Source organism: Aotus nancymaae, unplaced genomic scaffold, assembly GCF_030222135.1.
Source record: "Aotus nancymaae isolate 86718 unplaced genomic scaffold, 86718_ANA_hifiasm-v0.15.2.pri h1tg000036l, whole genome shotgun sequence".
Classification (NCBI taxonomy): Eukaryota; Metazoa; Chordata; class Mammalia; order Primates; family Aotidae; genus Aotus; species Aotus nancymaae.
The window spans coordinates 78,416,064-78,431,614 of NW_026988450.1; the positions used below are offsets into that span (position 1 = coordinate 78,416,064).

Consider the following 15,551-nt stretch of genomic DNA (forward strand, 5'->3'; position numbering starts at 1 on the left):
CTATGTAACCTGGAGGTAAGTAAAGAACTATGGCTTCCCTCTGGGGCATGTGCTTTCTTTGTGGACTGCCATTACCTCCTACATCACTCAGAACAAAGTTCCCCTCTCACTATCAGCACCCAAAGAGAATGCAGGCTGGGCACTGTAGCTCATGTCTGTAATCCCAGCACTTTGTGGGGTCGAGGTGGAAGGATGGCTTGAGCTCAGGAGTTTGAGACCAGCCTGGTTAACAACAGCAAGACCTCACGGCTACTGACAAAAAAAAAAAAAAAAAAAAAATTAGCTGGGCACGGTGATCAATGCTTATAGCACTAGCTACTTGGAAGGCTGAGACAGGAGGATCACTTGAGCCTGGGAGACAGGCTGCGAATGAGCTATAATCACGCCACTGCACTCCAGTGTGTGTGACAGAGTGAGACTTTGTTTCAAAAACAAAACAAAACTGCAAAGTGCAAACGTACAGCTTCAAGATGAGCCAAGTAATTCTTTTACTGAAAAATGTTAAACCTCATTGGCAGGAAACCAGTATCTAACAAAACTGGGACTGAATTACCTGTAAGTCCTAAGAGTAAATAAAATACTAAAGGCCTGAGTTTGAGTCACAAGGGAACAAAGAGAAAGTGGTTGTGTTCCCTGCCTCACCCAAATTACTCACCTGTGTTCCACTTAAGGTTCTGAGAAAGGGAAACGAGGAGAGAGAATGAAATCAGAGAAGGAGAAACAATATTCCAAGGTGACCGTGGAATCCTGTCTGGGTTCAAATCCTAGCTTACTAGGACTGTTACCATGGGCATCTTGTGCCTCTGTTTCCTCATTTGCAAACTAGGGACAAAAGTCAGGGCTGTAAGGATTAGTAAGAAGTAACATCTCAATAAATATTATTATTTTCATTATAAACAGTACCTCTCCCTGAATCTGTGGGTGGAAGGAAAGCCCTCTGACTTCTTCCTTTCTCATTTGACTTCTAGTCACCTTCTAGTCCACCAGCTCTATACCTGTAACACCAAGTCATCAATCACTTCCTTCCTATTCCATCCTCCTGCTTCTGAGTCATCAGAGCCTCCTACCTGGAGTGTAGAGTACTTACAACCTTCCCCTAAGTTTGTGAACCAGCTCAGGCTTACCTTCCTCTAGGAAGTCATCTCTGAGCAACAACCCCAGGAAGCTATGACGGTGTGTGCCCTGAGTCTGCTCCTTCAGCTCATGGCCTCCTCTCCTTACACTTAGCACCTGCACTATATCACACTGACAGCCTCCTTCAGTAGAGATGCAGTTCCTTCAGGGCAGGGGCTCCATCTAATTTCATGTATTCTCAAGGCTTTGCATAGTCTTGTCATACAGCTGGCATTCATTAAATATTCAAATAATGAATAGCTAATTAGACCTTTCTCCTTCTTTTCCTTTGTCTCTCTACTTTCTCTCTCAGCTTTCTTTCCCCACCCTGTTCCTTCCATCTCTGTATCTTTTCTACCCATGTTCTATTCTCTTTCTGATCCTTTATCATTTCTTCTTTGAAATGGGAAAAGAGTAAAATTCCCCAGAGAAGACTGTGTGTGTATGAGCAATAGCAAAAGCAAGTAAGCAAGTGGAAGAGAGAAAAGAGGTGAGTGTAAGGCAAAAAGGGCATAAGAAGAATTCTGTGCCCCTCCAGAAATAAAAGAGGAAAGAAATAAGAGAGGAACATAGCATTTATTGTGTGCCACTGATGGGACAGGAAGTTTGACAGTTTATGAAACGCGGTCCAAATTACCCCAAGTACTCATTAGGAAAAAAAAAAAAAAGTGAACACCAATAGCCCACTTTAACAAAAACATCCCTCTCCCAAGCAGCTGAGATTTGAAATAATCACACACTGCCTTTTTCAGTCTAGGCTATAAGAAAGAAGATGGCACAAAGACGGCTCAGGACCAGGGATAGTGTTTTAAAAAAGGGGCCAGGGACTGTCTAAGGTTGCATACCTGGTCAGGTTAGTTCAGGACTCCAGTGATACCAAACCTGGTCCTGGCCACTTTATCAGGTTCCCTTTAATTGACTGTCTACCCCAGTGAAAAGCACCTGCCAGTGTTCCTTCTTTCAGAACCCGGCTCTCCTGCTTCTCTTAACAGTAACGGTCAAGTGTCCAGATAGGCTGGCTGATATGTTTAGCCACCAAAAACTGAGCAAAGGCCTCTCCTGAGGGCAAGGAATGTGATTAAAACATGCATAAGGCACAGTCTTGCCCTCAAAAAGCTCTTGGTCTCTATGGGGCTGCAGACATGCACCAGAGGATTACAGAGGGGTATGAAGAAGCCATGGGCAGAGAGTAGGGAGCAATAACCCCAGAGAGGGTGGGGCTAAAGCAGAATCTTGCCAGAGGTACCAGAACTTACTGAGTAGACAGGAGGGAGAACCACAGACAGAGAGGAGAGCAGCATGTGACAGCCCACGGGTGAGAAAGAAGCACGGAGCCACCAGGAGAAGTTCTTATAAATGAAAGGAAAATGTTGATGTACATTGTAAAGAGAGAGGTGCTTTTTCAATCCAAGGCATGGCACCATTATTTCAAAACTACTTACGCTACATAGTCCTGCTCATCTTCTGCCTGAAAGTGATATGTTCTATTATCTAAAAGAAAAAAAAGAAAAATAAGTGAAACCATGAGAAGCAGGGTTCTTTCAGGTATAACACAAATTTAAGTTCCTGGAAAAAAAAAAAAACCCAGTAAAAGTAGGATTTTAATGTTACTTTAGTTTTACAGCAGTATCAGCCAGGTGCCTTGTGTATATTATTGCTAATCTTCACAAAAGCCTTTTCTGTGTCTCATTTTACAGATGAAAAAACTGAGGATCCAAAAGGTTCAGTGACTTATACAAGGTCACACAGCAATAAAATAGCTACATGATTTATTCTGTCAAGATTATTTTTCTTAAGTGCAACAAGAATACAATAAAATAACCACAAATAACATGCAAACATCTGGCACCGCTTCTGAATAAACAGTGAGGAGAGGGGAAGGTCCTATTTGATCCAAATGGGTTTTCCTGATAAACTGGAGAGTGCCAGCTAATTTAGCATTTTCTGTTTCATTTTCAATTCAACTGTTACTGTGCTTTCTTTCTTTTGTTTTCTTTTAAATCTCCTTTTCAGAAATGATACATTTACTGTCCTCCATTGGTCTTGACTTACATACAGAGTAGCCCCAACACCACCAACACTAGGCATATTTGTGCCCCAGATGTTGGGGCTACTCTCTGGATGAATCAGGTTGCAGGAAGAAGGGCTCAATCTCTGCTATCCAGGTAAGGAAAGGTGTGCCCTAACTTGGATACTTTGGGCAGGTGTACATGAGGGAAGCTCTTTCTTAACATTCAGGATTTCAAGAAAGCTTCAACATATTCAGGTCAAACTAATACATCCTGAGCACTTCCGGTGTGACAGGCTAGGCATTTATACTCTTCATCTCCCCTGGAGAGAGAGACAAAGAACACACCATGCTCATGGCTGTAATCCCAACACTTTGGGAGGCCGAGGCAGGAGAACTGCCTAAGCCTAGGAGTTCAAGACCAGCTTCAGCAACATAGGGAGACCCTGCCTCCACCAAAAAATTAAAAATTAGCCAGGTACGGTGGCACGCACCTGTGGTCCCAGCTATTTGGGAGGCTGAAAGGAGAAGGATCACTTAAGCCCGGGAGGCTGAAGCTGCAGTGAGCTGTGGTTGCCACCACTGGACTCCAGCCTCGGTGACAGAGTGAGACCCTGTCTCAAAAACAAACAAAAACCAAAACAAAACAATAAAGAACATGCCATGGTGGCAGTGCCTGAGAGCCTTGGTTGGGTCTCTGCTTTATTGCTGTGTGACCTTGTGTAGCTCACTGAACCTCTTGGAGTCTCAGTTTGTTCTTCTGTAAATGGAAAACTGATAAGGCTTTTGTGAGGATTAGCAATAATGTATTTAACAGATAAGGCTTTTGTGAGGATTAGCAATAATGCTTTTTTTTTCCCATTTGGCATGTAACAGATGCTCTGTAAGTGACAACTATTATTAATAACCTATATATTCTCATAACTAGGGGTTCTTGGCTTTTTGAAGTCATAAAATAATTCCAAATTTTCATATTTCTTTCTTACCAATAACCCAAGAAATCTCTTGGTCCTGAAAATCACAGGGAATCTAAACTTCACACAGATGCTGCAGAATACAGCTTACACTACATCTAAAGAGCCTCATGACTGATTCCATCTTTTGGGTCAGGACTCCTTCTGAGCTTCCATTCACACAATTGCATCAAAAGGGTTTCAAAGGTCAGGAAAATATTTCTGTGCTTCTATACACAGATCGTCCACTTTGGCTGCTGGCCTGCCTTGCTGGGCTGTGACAGAGAAGGAGGGATATTTAAGATGAGTGTTGCAGGATTTTAGGATATTCATGAGAGTCACTTCACTGGCACAGTCATCCTCTCTTTAGAAAGAGAGGTCCTCTCAGCTACTGTGTGGGTCGATAAGCATACCCGTGGGAGCTAGCCTAGAGGAAAAACATCTTCCCCCAACTTTCTACACACTGTGAGAGCACAGGCTACAGGCTGTGGGGTGGGTAGCTCATTATGCTTTCTCATCACAAGAGAAAAACAAACTCTGAACCATGAAGTAGGAAAGTGATAGGGTGCAGTGCCATCAATTCACACAGGTTGAAGGCAATTCTGCTTGGAAGCAAAGAAATGATTCTTCCTTTAAGAGCCAGATTTTGCAGGGATATAACTCTGGGCAAATTCATTGTACATATATATTGGCATACCTGTATTCCCAAGTCTACATCAGTGCTTCTTAACCACAGGTGCACATTACAATCACCTAGGGGCCTTTTTTGTTTGTTTGTTTAAACTATGTCTGGGCCTTATACCAACAACTGTGATTCAGTAGATCTAAGAGAGAAATGGGAATATACTTAGAAACATCTTTCTAAGGGGATAAAGCTGTGTACTCACAGTCAAGCACTGGTCTAGTTCAATGTACAAATACTAGATTCTATTCTATTGCTGGTCAGATCTGACACTGCTATGCCTTGTCAACTGCAGGTGGGCTCAGTGGAAATTCAGAGACCTGGGGCATCTTTCCAGAACTGCACATGCAGGAATAACAAGAACCTGTTCAAATGTCAACTCTGAGAAGCCCTGCTTGGAAAAGCTGCTGTTTAAATACCTGGAGAATGAAAATGTGCAGGTGTTAGAAGCCACAATAACCAACTCAGAAAGAGAAAAAGGACTCACGTGATATCAGGTCAAAAGATTTTTTGTCTTCGGCATTAGGTTTTACTTGGCAGGTGAGAAGGTTCAACTTAGCTGGTTGCCTGTTAGACTGGAAAAAAAGGGAAAATGGAGAAGTTATATGCAGCTCTACTGTCTTGTCTGCAGGCTCAGTGCCCTGCAGGGCAGGTATGCAGTTCACAAGGGCTGCTCAGTGGTACAAAAACATATTTTCAGCAACAAAGAAACAGACACCTGAGCACTGTTCAAAGTTTACTGCAAGAAGACATCAGATCTGTAAGTTTCTGCCCTCAAATATAAGCTGGTAAATTTAGTAAAGTTTTATTTATCCCATTTGAATTCTGAATCTCATTAAAGATGGGGAAAAAAATTAGGTGTCCTACTAAATGTCTTTAAACTGTGCATAAATATCCTGCTGATTTTTCAGAATGGAATAAAAAATAATTCACCTTACTTCCAGTGAACAGTGGGCATGATCCACGGAAATGCACCTTTCTGGAACCTACACATACCTAAGCACAAACAGCTGGCACTTTTAACACTGTATCTTACTGTGAAATGTAGCCAAGCTACATTGCATTTATTCATTCAAAATGATCCCAGTAATTAATCATCCCCAAACTGATATCCCAGATATCCATGGATTCAACAAATTTTGGTTGTCATGCAAAATTTCCATTGCTTCTCTCAGAAGTACAATGACAATTACTACCTGTGAGGCAATGCTTAATGAACCCCAATATCTGGGGAGAGGGAAAATCTGAGAAGGATTTAATATAACTTATCAGGAAATCTCTTGGTCACACATATAAAACAGACCCTACAGTATCCAGATAGTCATGCTAACTTAGGAAGTCTTGCCACATATTAACACTGGGCAAAACACTCTCCTGCCTGTCCATGTCCAAGGTCACATGCTGGACAATGGCTAGGATTCCTCCTTCCTGCAGAAGCTGACCAAGGAATGAAATGTTTGAGTACCTGGGCTGGGCTGTGCTCAAACTTGAGAAGCCTGCAGAAATAAGCAATAAAACTCTTTAGTTGGACCTATATTCCTGTCTCAACTGAGAGCTGTGATTCTCAACATCCTAGTACCAGGTGCATCTCCAGCTGAGGAATTACAACTTTTAGGGAAAAGAGAGGGGGAGGGAGTTAGAGACAAGACACATCAGTGAGCCAATCAAAGTCTGAAATAGCAGAGATGGCATACAATCAAGACAACTTCAATGACACACTGCCACCTCTCCTAAATAATAGGCATTAAACATTTCTGTTTACCTTCCTGTGCTCTCTGGACAATTTTCAAGATCTTTCTCCCTCTGTGATTTCAATGACATTAGACATAGAAAACAATGCCCTTTGTCCCATATCTATCTGTTCCAAAGCAAACTGCTTTGTGAGAAGAAGTGGGAGACCCAGGGGATTCTGTGTTCAATGCATGTACCTTTGATTTAGAAATGGAACCAGAAGTCAAGTACAAGAGAATTTTGCCTAAGAGGAAACAGTGCTTGGGAAGATTCCTGTACTCCAGAACTTGTCAACAAACCTAGAAGGGGAGCAGGAGCTTGTGGGTCTGCAAATTTTTCTTAGAAAACAGCTGAAGTTTGAGTTGCTAAAGGCCTCAGACTCCAAAATCAGAATCTGTAGCCACAAAGCAGGCTCAGCACACTGTAAAAAGAACTTAGTTTTACATCTCATCTTTTTGGACATTGATAAAATTGCTGACTTTCTCATATAAATGACAATAACATATAACCACCTGAAAAGGTAGTGACCCAGTTAATGGTGAGAACTCTTGCTACGAAATTATGTTCCAATTTGGAACCTGCATTTAAAGAAGGATGCAGAAAAGTTTGGGGAGATCAAGAGATGATTAAAACGGCGGAAAATAGAAACTCTGAAAATGAGTAAGAGGCATTACTTAGTATAGAGGAGGGAAAGCTAGGGGGTGACTTAATGACCATCTTCAAGTATAAGAAGGTTGTTATCGGGAAGGTTGGGCAGCTGTTTTCCATTAGCTCAGATGAAAAGAAATGTACTCAAATTGTAGAAGAAGATTTGCACAAGACATAAGGAAGAACTTCCCAAGCTTAAGTTGATTATGCATAACAAGAGGTTTCAGGTTTCTTAAGTAGAGAAGAACTGCCTTTGAAAAATTTAATGATTTTTAAGCTGGTCAGGCACAGTGGCTCATGCCTGTAATCCCAGCACTTTGGGAGGCTGAGGCAGGTGGATCACTTGAGGGCAGGGGTTTGAGACCAGCCTGGCCAATGTGGCAAAACCCTGTCTCTACTAAAAATACCAAATTTAGCTAAGCATGGTGTTGCATGCCTGTAATTCCAGCTACTCAGGAGGCTGAGGCAAGAGAATCGCATGAGCTGGAAAGGTGGATGCTGCAGCGAGCCAAGCAAGACTGTCTCAAAAGAAAAAAAAAAGAAAAATTTAATAATTTTTAGACACTATTCACATTTGAACGTGACAGAAGGTTAACTTTATTTTTTTTATTCTCCCAAAATCTAGGTTTCTCCGGTGTTTCTGAACAATCTTACCAACAGATATAACCAAGAAATATGAAATCTTAAAAAAAAAATACACTCAGCTGAGTATTAACTGCATTCAGGCAAGTTAAACAACACTATTCACCTCTCACTTCTTTCTCTCTCTCTGGTTTTTTTTTTTTTCTTTGATAGGGATCTTGTTCTGTCAGCCAGGCTGGAGTGCAGTGGGGTGATCATGGATCACTGCAGTCTCAACCTCCTGGGCTCAAGTGATTCCCCCACTTCAGCCTCCCAAGTAGCTACGACTATGGACGCACATCATCACACTTGGCTAATTTTTTTTTTGGTATTTTTTGTGGAGACAGAGTCTCGCCATGTTGCCTAGGCGGCTCTTAAACTCCCAAGCTCAAGTAATCTCTGCTTCAGCCTTCCAAAGTGCTGGGATTGCATGCATGAGGCACCATGCTGGCCTCAGACCTCAGCTCTCCTTTCTTTCTTTTAAAAACAAACAAACAAACAAACAAAAAACTTTTAGGTTTGGGAATACATGTGAATGTTTGTTACATAGGTAAGCATGTGTCACAGGGGTTTGTTGTACATATTACTTTATCTCCCAGGTATTAAGCTCAGTACCCAATAGTTAATCTTTTCTGCTCTTTCTCTCCTCACCTCTCATTTCTAAGCATGGAATATTTCAAAGTATTTTGCTGATAAGGAATTTACACAGTTTAAGTCACTCCATGATTGACCCACAACTTCAATGGTGATGATGTATGATGTTTATTCTCTTAGAAGTTGGTCAAATCTACTAGACTGACTTTTGCTATGTTAACATGAACTGCGTTTGACACAGGAACAACCTGCCTACACAGAGTGTTCTTCTCCAAACTGAGCTGCCAGTGAGGCATCTGACAAAGCCATCATCCCAAAGGTGACTTTGAGGAGCCAAGTATGCACAATTTTTGACTGTCTAAGCAGCTGACATACCCAGTGCTGAGCCCATGAATACCAGAGATGAGTGGTATGTTCCACAAAAGTTGAAGGACCAAGGCATTTGAAGCATGGAAATCACTAGAGTAATAATTGGAACACCAGATGTTTGCATAACTTTCCAAAATTTCAAGGCACTTTCTTGACATTTAGTACTAATTTATAGGTATATTGATTAGAGATGGTATAATCTTTCCTGGGATTTCAGCAGACTAAAAGTAAAACTAAATGATTTACTCTGGGCCATACCACAGTAGAACAGTTTAGGAAATGCTTTCATATTGTTTAAGTAAAGGAGAGAAAAAAGAAAGCAAAACAGAAGAGAAACTCTGGAAACATCTATGTATCTACTGACTCCTTGCTGTTGATTCCTATCCTGCTCAGAATCAGCACACATCTGCGCCATGACCTCTAGGCACCAACAGCAGGCCCCCTTCTCACACTCAGCTCCTGTCACTCTGAGTTGTTCCTTTGGCTGAGGAGGGGCACTGGTCCCTCCTGCTGCTCACACATTACTGCAGGCCCTGCTTACTTCTTGCAGGATTCTCATCAATCAGCACCTCCTCAGAGGGGGCGGTGCCTGGCCTGACCACCTCCCCATGATGTTCCATTCTTGTACACCCTGCTGTACTTTCTTTCTGGCTCTTATCACTCCTTATTTGCTTCCTGTCTTCCTTTCCACTAAGGGCACACACATTTTTTCTCATTAAAATGTGCCTGGCACACATCAGGTACTAGCAAGATCACGGCTCACAGCAGACTTGACCTCCCAGACTCAAGCCATTGTTCTACCTTGGCCTTCCTAGTAACTGGTACTATGTGTGCATGCCACATGAGGCTAATTAAACATATATGGTTTTTTTAGAGACACGATCTCACTCTGTTGCCCAGGGTGGAATGCAGTGGTGCAGTCATGGCTCACTTCAGCCTTGAACTCCTGGGCTCAAGGCATCCTCCTGCCTCAGCCTCCCAAGTAGCAGGGACTACAGGTACACCTCACCATGACTAATTTTTAAGTTTTTTTTAGAGACGGGGTCTTGCTTTCTTCCCCAAGCTGGTTTAAACTCCTGGCCTCAAGTGATCCTCCTGCCTCGGCCTCCCAAAGTGCTGGGATTATAGCCATGAACCACCATGTCCAACCCTCAATAAATATTTACTAAATGAATGACTACATTCCAGGCATCTTATGTCATATGCTATCTCACGTACTACCTGTGAGGGAAGTCTTTTTAGTTTCTTTTACTAAGTGAAGAAATGAAGGCACAGAGAGGTTAAGTAACATTCCTAAGCTCTCCCAATAAGGAAATAGTTTGCATGGGTCAGAGCCCCAACTCATTCTCTTCTGCGTTCGCTCTGCAGTCCAGTTTGGAAAGAAAGTAATCTGATATAGCTCGGGGAATAACAGCTGGATGCCCAGCACACAAGAACATTTCCTCCTGGTTACAGTAAGGGCTAGAAGTCAATAAAGCAAAAGCTCCAAGGATTAACTTCTGTTTTAATATCTTCTCGGGTTATTTGATTCTCCTCTACTTACTTTCATAATTGGGAAAAAGAGAAATTTTAGAAGTCACTTTGAATTCCTAGTTTGAATTCCTACTTACTCATTCATCATAGATTTATCAAGCCTCTACCACATTCCAAGCACATCTGAAAAACACACGGTCTGTGCCATCAAGCATCTATGGAAACTGACCTGACTAGGTACGGGGCCCAGGGACCTAAGCTCAAGGGTGTGCATCAAGGATGTAGGCAAGGCTCCACACAGGCAGCCTCAACTTTCTAGAGAGGACTTGGAGGAAGGAGAATGGACAAACTGGGAAGCGTGAGGAGCAAGTCCAAAGGCCTGGGGCATAGGAGAGGACAAGCTACAGGAAGTGATGATGAGCACACAAGAAGGGAGACTCTGCATGTGGCACTAAGAAACTCACATTCCCACCCATGACCCTGGCAATCTACTGGAGGAAGCTAATAAGTGGAGTGACCTGTATTTCACAGGGGTACTTGGTGGGAGAGGTAGAGGAGGTAGAGAGAAGCTGAGAGAGTAAGGAAGATAAGCAACGAAATGAGGAGGGCCTGAATTAGAGCTACCTTATAGTAGTGATGCTGGTAGCCAGAGGCTTAAGACAGCTAGAAAGGGAGACTTTTAATGCATCATTCCACAAGTAACCTTTACCCTAGTATGTGAATTACTCAGTCTAGGAACCTTTTGAATGGTGATTAGAGGGAGGGACACATGGCTCCTGAAGGCTCTCTTGAGCAGCATCTCTTTGAAAAGCTACAAGAGCTTCTCCAAATACAGTTATGACACTTTTCAAAAATGAAGATTCTACAACTCTGTTCGTTCAGACTCTGAGGCTTGTCCTTTTACAGGTTTTAATTCTCATTAAAATAAGACATATTCATAGAAGAAAATGAGACACAGATAGTGCAAAGAAGAAACCAAACATTAGTTGTTAATCTCACTTTTACATGCAGCAATAAATATTGTTAATACCTTAATTTTACCAAGATGTATACGTGAGATGTGTGGGTTTTTTTCTGGACATACGTTGGTTCAACTTGTATATACTGTTTTGTAAACCATTTTTCCCAATTAACAATATACACAGATGACTTCATTTTACATACCCCTCCCCCACACACCTTCAGACAAAAGGCAAACCTATTTAAGTTTTTTTTTGAAAATGTTTAAACCAGGGAAGCTCTGGGTATATTTTATGAAGAGAAGTGATGAAGATATCTGACATAATACAAAGTGGCCGTTCAGCTAGGAAAATCATCAAACATGTAAGTAGAAATGCATGCAGAAACAGAATGAACCAATTCCAATTAATGTGTCTGTGTTTCCTAAAAGAAAATAAACACCACACATTTGTCTTTAAATATCTTAGCATGCGCCACGGTTCCAGCGTTTTTGCTGGAAGGGTAAAGTTGTTAGCACAGGCGTATTTCTCACTTAGCAGAAAACAGCTGCTACCGGAATTAGTACCCAGAAATGAAATTATTTCCTCCCATCATCATACTGAATTGCTCTGCTTTACAAATAAGAAGTGAACATCATTAATACTTGGAAAATAGGCCTCACCCAGCCAAGATGAAGCTGACATGTGGAAATAAAATGACAAAGCTCTCTTTACTTCCTATGCTAGTGCCTAAAAACAGAGCTGCTCAGACCATTATGGTCACTTTCAAAGTTTTCATTCAATCAATACTTTTTTAGACACCTACTGTCCCCTACAGGGACATATATTTTTGGCACACAATCAACAACCACAACAAAACCCTGGCAAGAAATTAAGGTACATGCTGAACACCTACCACTGCAGAGATATCTTATCTCCAGAATTTTAGCAATCAAGACTATTAGCTTTTGGCCTTCCAAAAAGATAAAAGGCAACAGGTTTTTTTTTTTTTTTTTTTAAAAACTGAGCACCTAAACTGCCAGGTACATTATATCTATTATTTAATTTTTGCAATGACTCTGTGACTTAGGTACTGTTCCTAAAGCCATTTCATAAATGAAGTAACCAAGGATTCAGTAAACTAACCTATGTTTTGCAAAAAGTAAAAGGCAAAGCTAAATTCTGAACAAATCTCTTCTCACTTATCACAGTGTTTCCCTATCAGGCCAAGCCCTTGGAAAACTTATAAAGTCAGTCAAAATATAGCTTTACTGTTTTGCCTTTTCAGGTTCTTACTGCCCTTAAATGGCCAGTTCCCTCATTTTCCCTCCAGACACATGTTCCAAATTCCAAACTTACTACTGTGTAGCCACAGCTCAGGCTCTCCCAACCCTTGTGTGATCCTTCAGACAAAGAAGATATAAGTAGAGATTATCTAACTGAAGTAATCCGTTCCAGAGAGTGGATGACTGAATTCCCTTAACCCTCCCAACCACTTTATTTCTTTGCCAAACATTTATCACTGTATCTCTCAACCATTTTAATAAAGGGACTCATTTCCAGTTGGCAGAATTTATGTATATGTGAGAAAGAAATATTTGAAAATGGAGCACTCCAAGAAAATGTCTTTCATTGTAGCAAGGAAGCTGTTACCTTACTTTTGAGAGAATATTCCACTCAAATCAACATTAAACAATCAATGCTACAATGCAAATAGAAAAAAAGAGCTTATTGGGGGCTCCCGCTAAGACATGGGGCTGATGTTGCTGCATCCAATGAATGCGCTAGATAGTCATCCATGTAGGCATTTCTGCAAATATTTATTGAGTACCTACTATTTGCTAGTATATAGAGTTTGGGCCAATACAAGAAGAATTTTTAAATTCACATTTCCTATTTAGCTACAATAGCCACTTTACATCATGTTATCCCACAAGGGTACATAAAACAAAAACCTTCAGATTTGGAATATTTGTATAAAATGCATGAATTTGATAGTAAAACATCTGAGCTATAGTATGTATATATTTTTTGAGATGGAGTCTCACTCTGTCATGCAGACTGGAGTGCATTGACATGATCTCAGCTCACTGCAACCTTCGCCTCCCGCCTCCTGGGTTCAAGCGATTCTCCTGCCTCAGCCTCCCGAGTAGCTGGGATTACAGGCACCTGTGCCATCAAACCCAGCTAATTTTTTGTATTTTTAACAGAGATGGGGTTTCACCATGTTGGCCAGGCTGGTCTTAAACTCGTGTCCTCGTGATCCACGCCCCTCGGCCTCCCAAAGTGCTGGGATTAAGCATAAGCCGCCGTGCCAGGCCCTTAATTTATGTTTTTAATAAAGTATTCTCATCGCATTTTATAAAAAAAAATGGGCAGTGAGTGGCTGAGACAAAAATGTGTTTGAGACTTGTATTATCCTCACACAGAAAGGGCAGTCTTTAAAGCGAGGGAATCATCATGTTGATGAGAACACAGCATTTACTCATGCTGGGCCCCGTGCCATACGTCTTACATATACTTGCTCACTTAATTCTCACAATCACCCTAAAACTAAATACCACTATTTTACTACTTGACAGATGAGGAAAATAAGGCACCAAAAGGTTAAGTTAACTCTGCCTTCAGGTCACAGCTAGTAACAGCAGAACATTACGTTAAACTTTTTTTTTTTTTTTTGAGGCAGGGTCTCATTCTGTCACCAAGGGTGGGACAGCAAGTATCTTAGAGCTAAGCAAGTATCTTAGCTCTTCTGAGTCTCAAGCTATCTCACCACCACAAGGGAAAACAATGCTATCTCTGCTGCAATAAAGAACTAGGCAATGCATGACAAATGTCTGGTGCTCTATTTCCAAGTGGGAGGCAGCAAAGGCTCTGGACTTTACCTTCTTGGGTGCATAGCTGGCTTTAGCACTTAATGTGACTTTCAGGCTTCTTCCCACTAAAAAGGGGATTAACACCTACTTCCTTGTGAAGGTGTTATCAAAGTTAAAAAAGAACATATGTAAAGTGCCTAGCATATAGTGAGTGCTCAATAAATGTCACCTATTTTATTGAGACAGGGTCTTGCTCTGTCACCCAGGCTGAGTACAATGGCACAGTCATGGATCACTGCAGCCTGGACCTCCTGGTTTCAAGCAATCCTCCTGCCTCAGCCTCCTGAGTAGCTGGGGTTACAGACAGGTGACACCACACCCAGTTAATTTTTTTTTTTTTTTTTTGGTAGAGACAAGGTCTCAGTATGATGCCCAGGCTGGTCTCAAACTCCTAGACTCAAGTGATCCTCCTTCCTCGGCCTCCCAAAGTGTTGGGATTACAGGTGTGAACCACTGCACCTGGACAACTATCTTTAAAATTACCAATTCTTCCAAAAATACCTCCTCTGATGGTGTCCACATAGCTGATACATAAAATTCTATTATTATCCATTTCCCTTTAGATTAAGGCAGTATTCCCTGTTAAAATGCAATCATCTCTGGGAGAGTTTCCCATTAAGTCATTAAGGCTCAAACAGAACATCAGATCTTATCTAAGGTGGAGGTTCTAGGGGAGTAAACTGAATGGGCATGGGCAATAGATAGCATCAGAAGAAACAGAGAAGTCTAGGGGACACAACCCTGGTGAATGTGATGACACAGAGCCTGCTAACAGAGGGACTCCAGGCACATAGAGGAGAACCAGAAGAGTAGTGAAAAAACTCAGTAATTCTGGGGACTTAAAATACTAAGTGTTTTAACAAACATCTGGCCTTGCAAGAAGTTTAGACCTGTCCATTGCTCTGACTTTACTGTTTCATTTATTAAAAGGGCACTGAACTAGAATAAAGAAGAGGTGATAAGAATTAGACTTCAAACTGGCTAAGTTCTAACTGAGGCCCACAATCCAGCTCACAAAGTTGACAAATATTACTGTCATTGGCTGCAGATTTCTGAGTAACACAACTCCATTCTAGCCCCTCTATATAGTAACAGTAGCAAACAATGGTGGAAGGGCTCAGAGGGTCTCTGCTCTGGCCGAAGTTGAAGTTATCTGATTAGCAGTATTTGGGCTTCATGGCTAGATCAGTTAAATCAGAATCACTGAGGAACCAGGAGATTCTCATGTCCCATAAGGGATCAGTCATTGGATTCATTTGGCCAATTACAGCCCCCTTCCATCACGTGCAATGGTTCATTCAGGTGCAAGTAATAAGAGTTTTCATTTGCAACAAACTGTATACTGATGCTTCTAATATCTAATCTTGTATCTCAAATAGGGAAAAGAAGACCCTCCACCAGGATTCAAATAGAGTAAACATCTCTGCTGCATGTATTATTTCAAGAATAACCTGTAAGATATTAGCAGATATATTTCTAAACTTATGTTTTATAGAACTTGAACTTGGGAAGCCCTCTAGGAGACATTTATGTCTTCAGGTTCTG

General features: G+C 41.5%; 1 protein-coding gene across 3 annotated transcripts in view; it reads right to left on the reverse strand.

The window, feature by feature from the left end:
- ASAP1 (ArfGAP with SH3 domain, ankyrin repeat and PH domain 1) overlaps nt 1–15,551 on the reverse strand; it is a 366,160-nt gene that overhangs the window by 87,061 nt on the left and 263,548 nt on the right. For all 3 annotated transcript variants that reach the window (XM_064384600.1, XM_064384599.1, XM_064384601.1), the window contains 2 exons: nt 5,244–5,331; nt 2,556–2,604 (listed from right to left, as the gene is read on the reverse strand). In XM_064384600.1, coding sequence (XP_064240670.1) covers nt 2,556–2,604; nt 5,244–5,331 — 137 coding nt within the window. The remainder of the gene's footprint in view (nt 1–2,555; nt 2,605–5,243; nt 5,332–15,551) is intronic.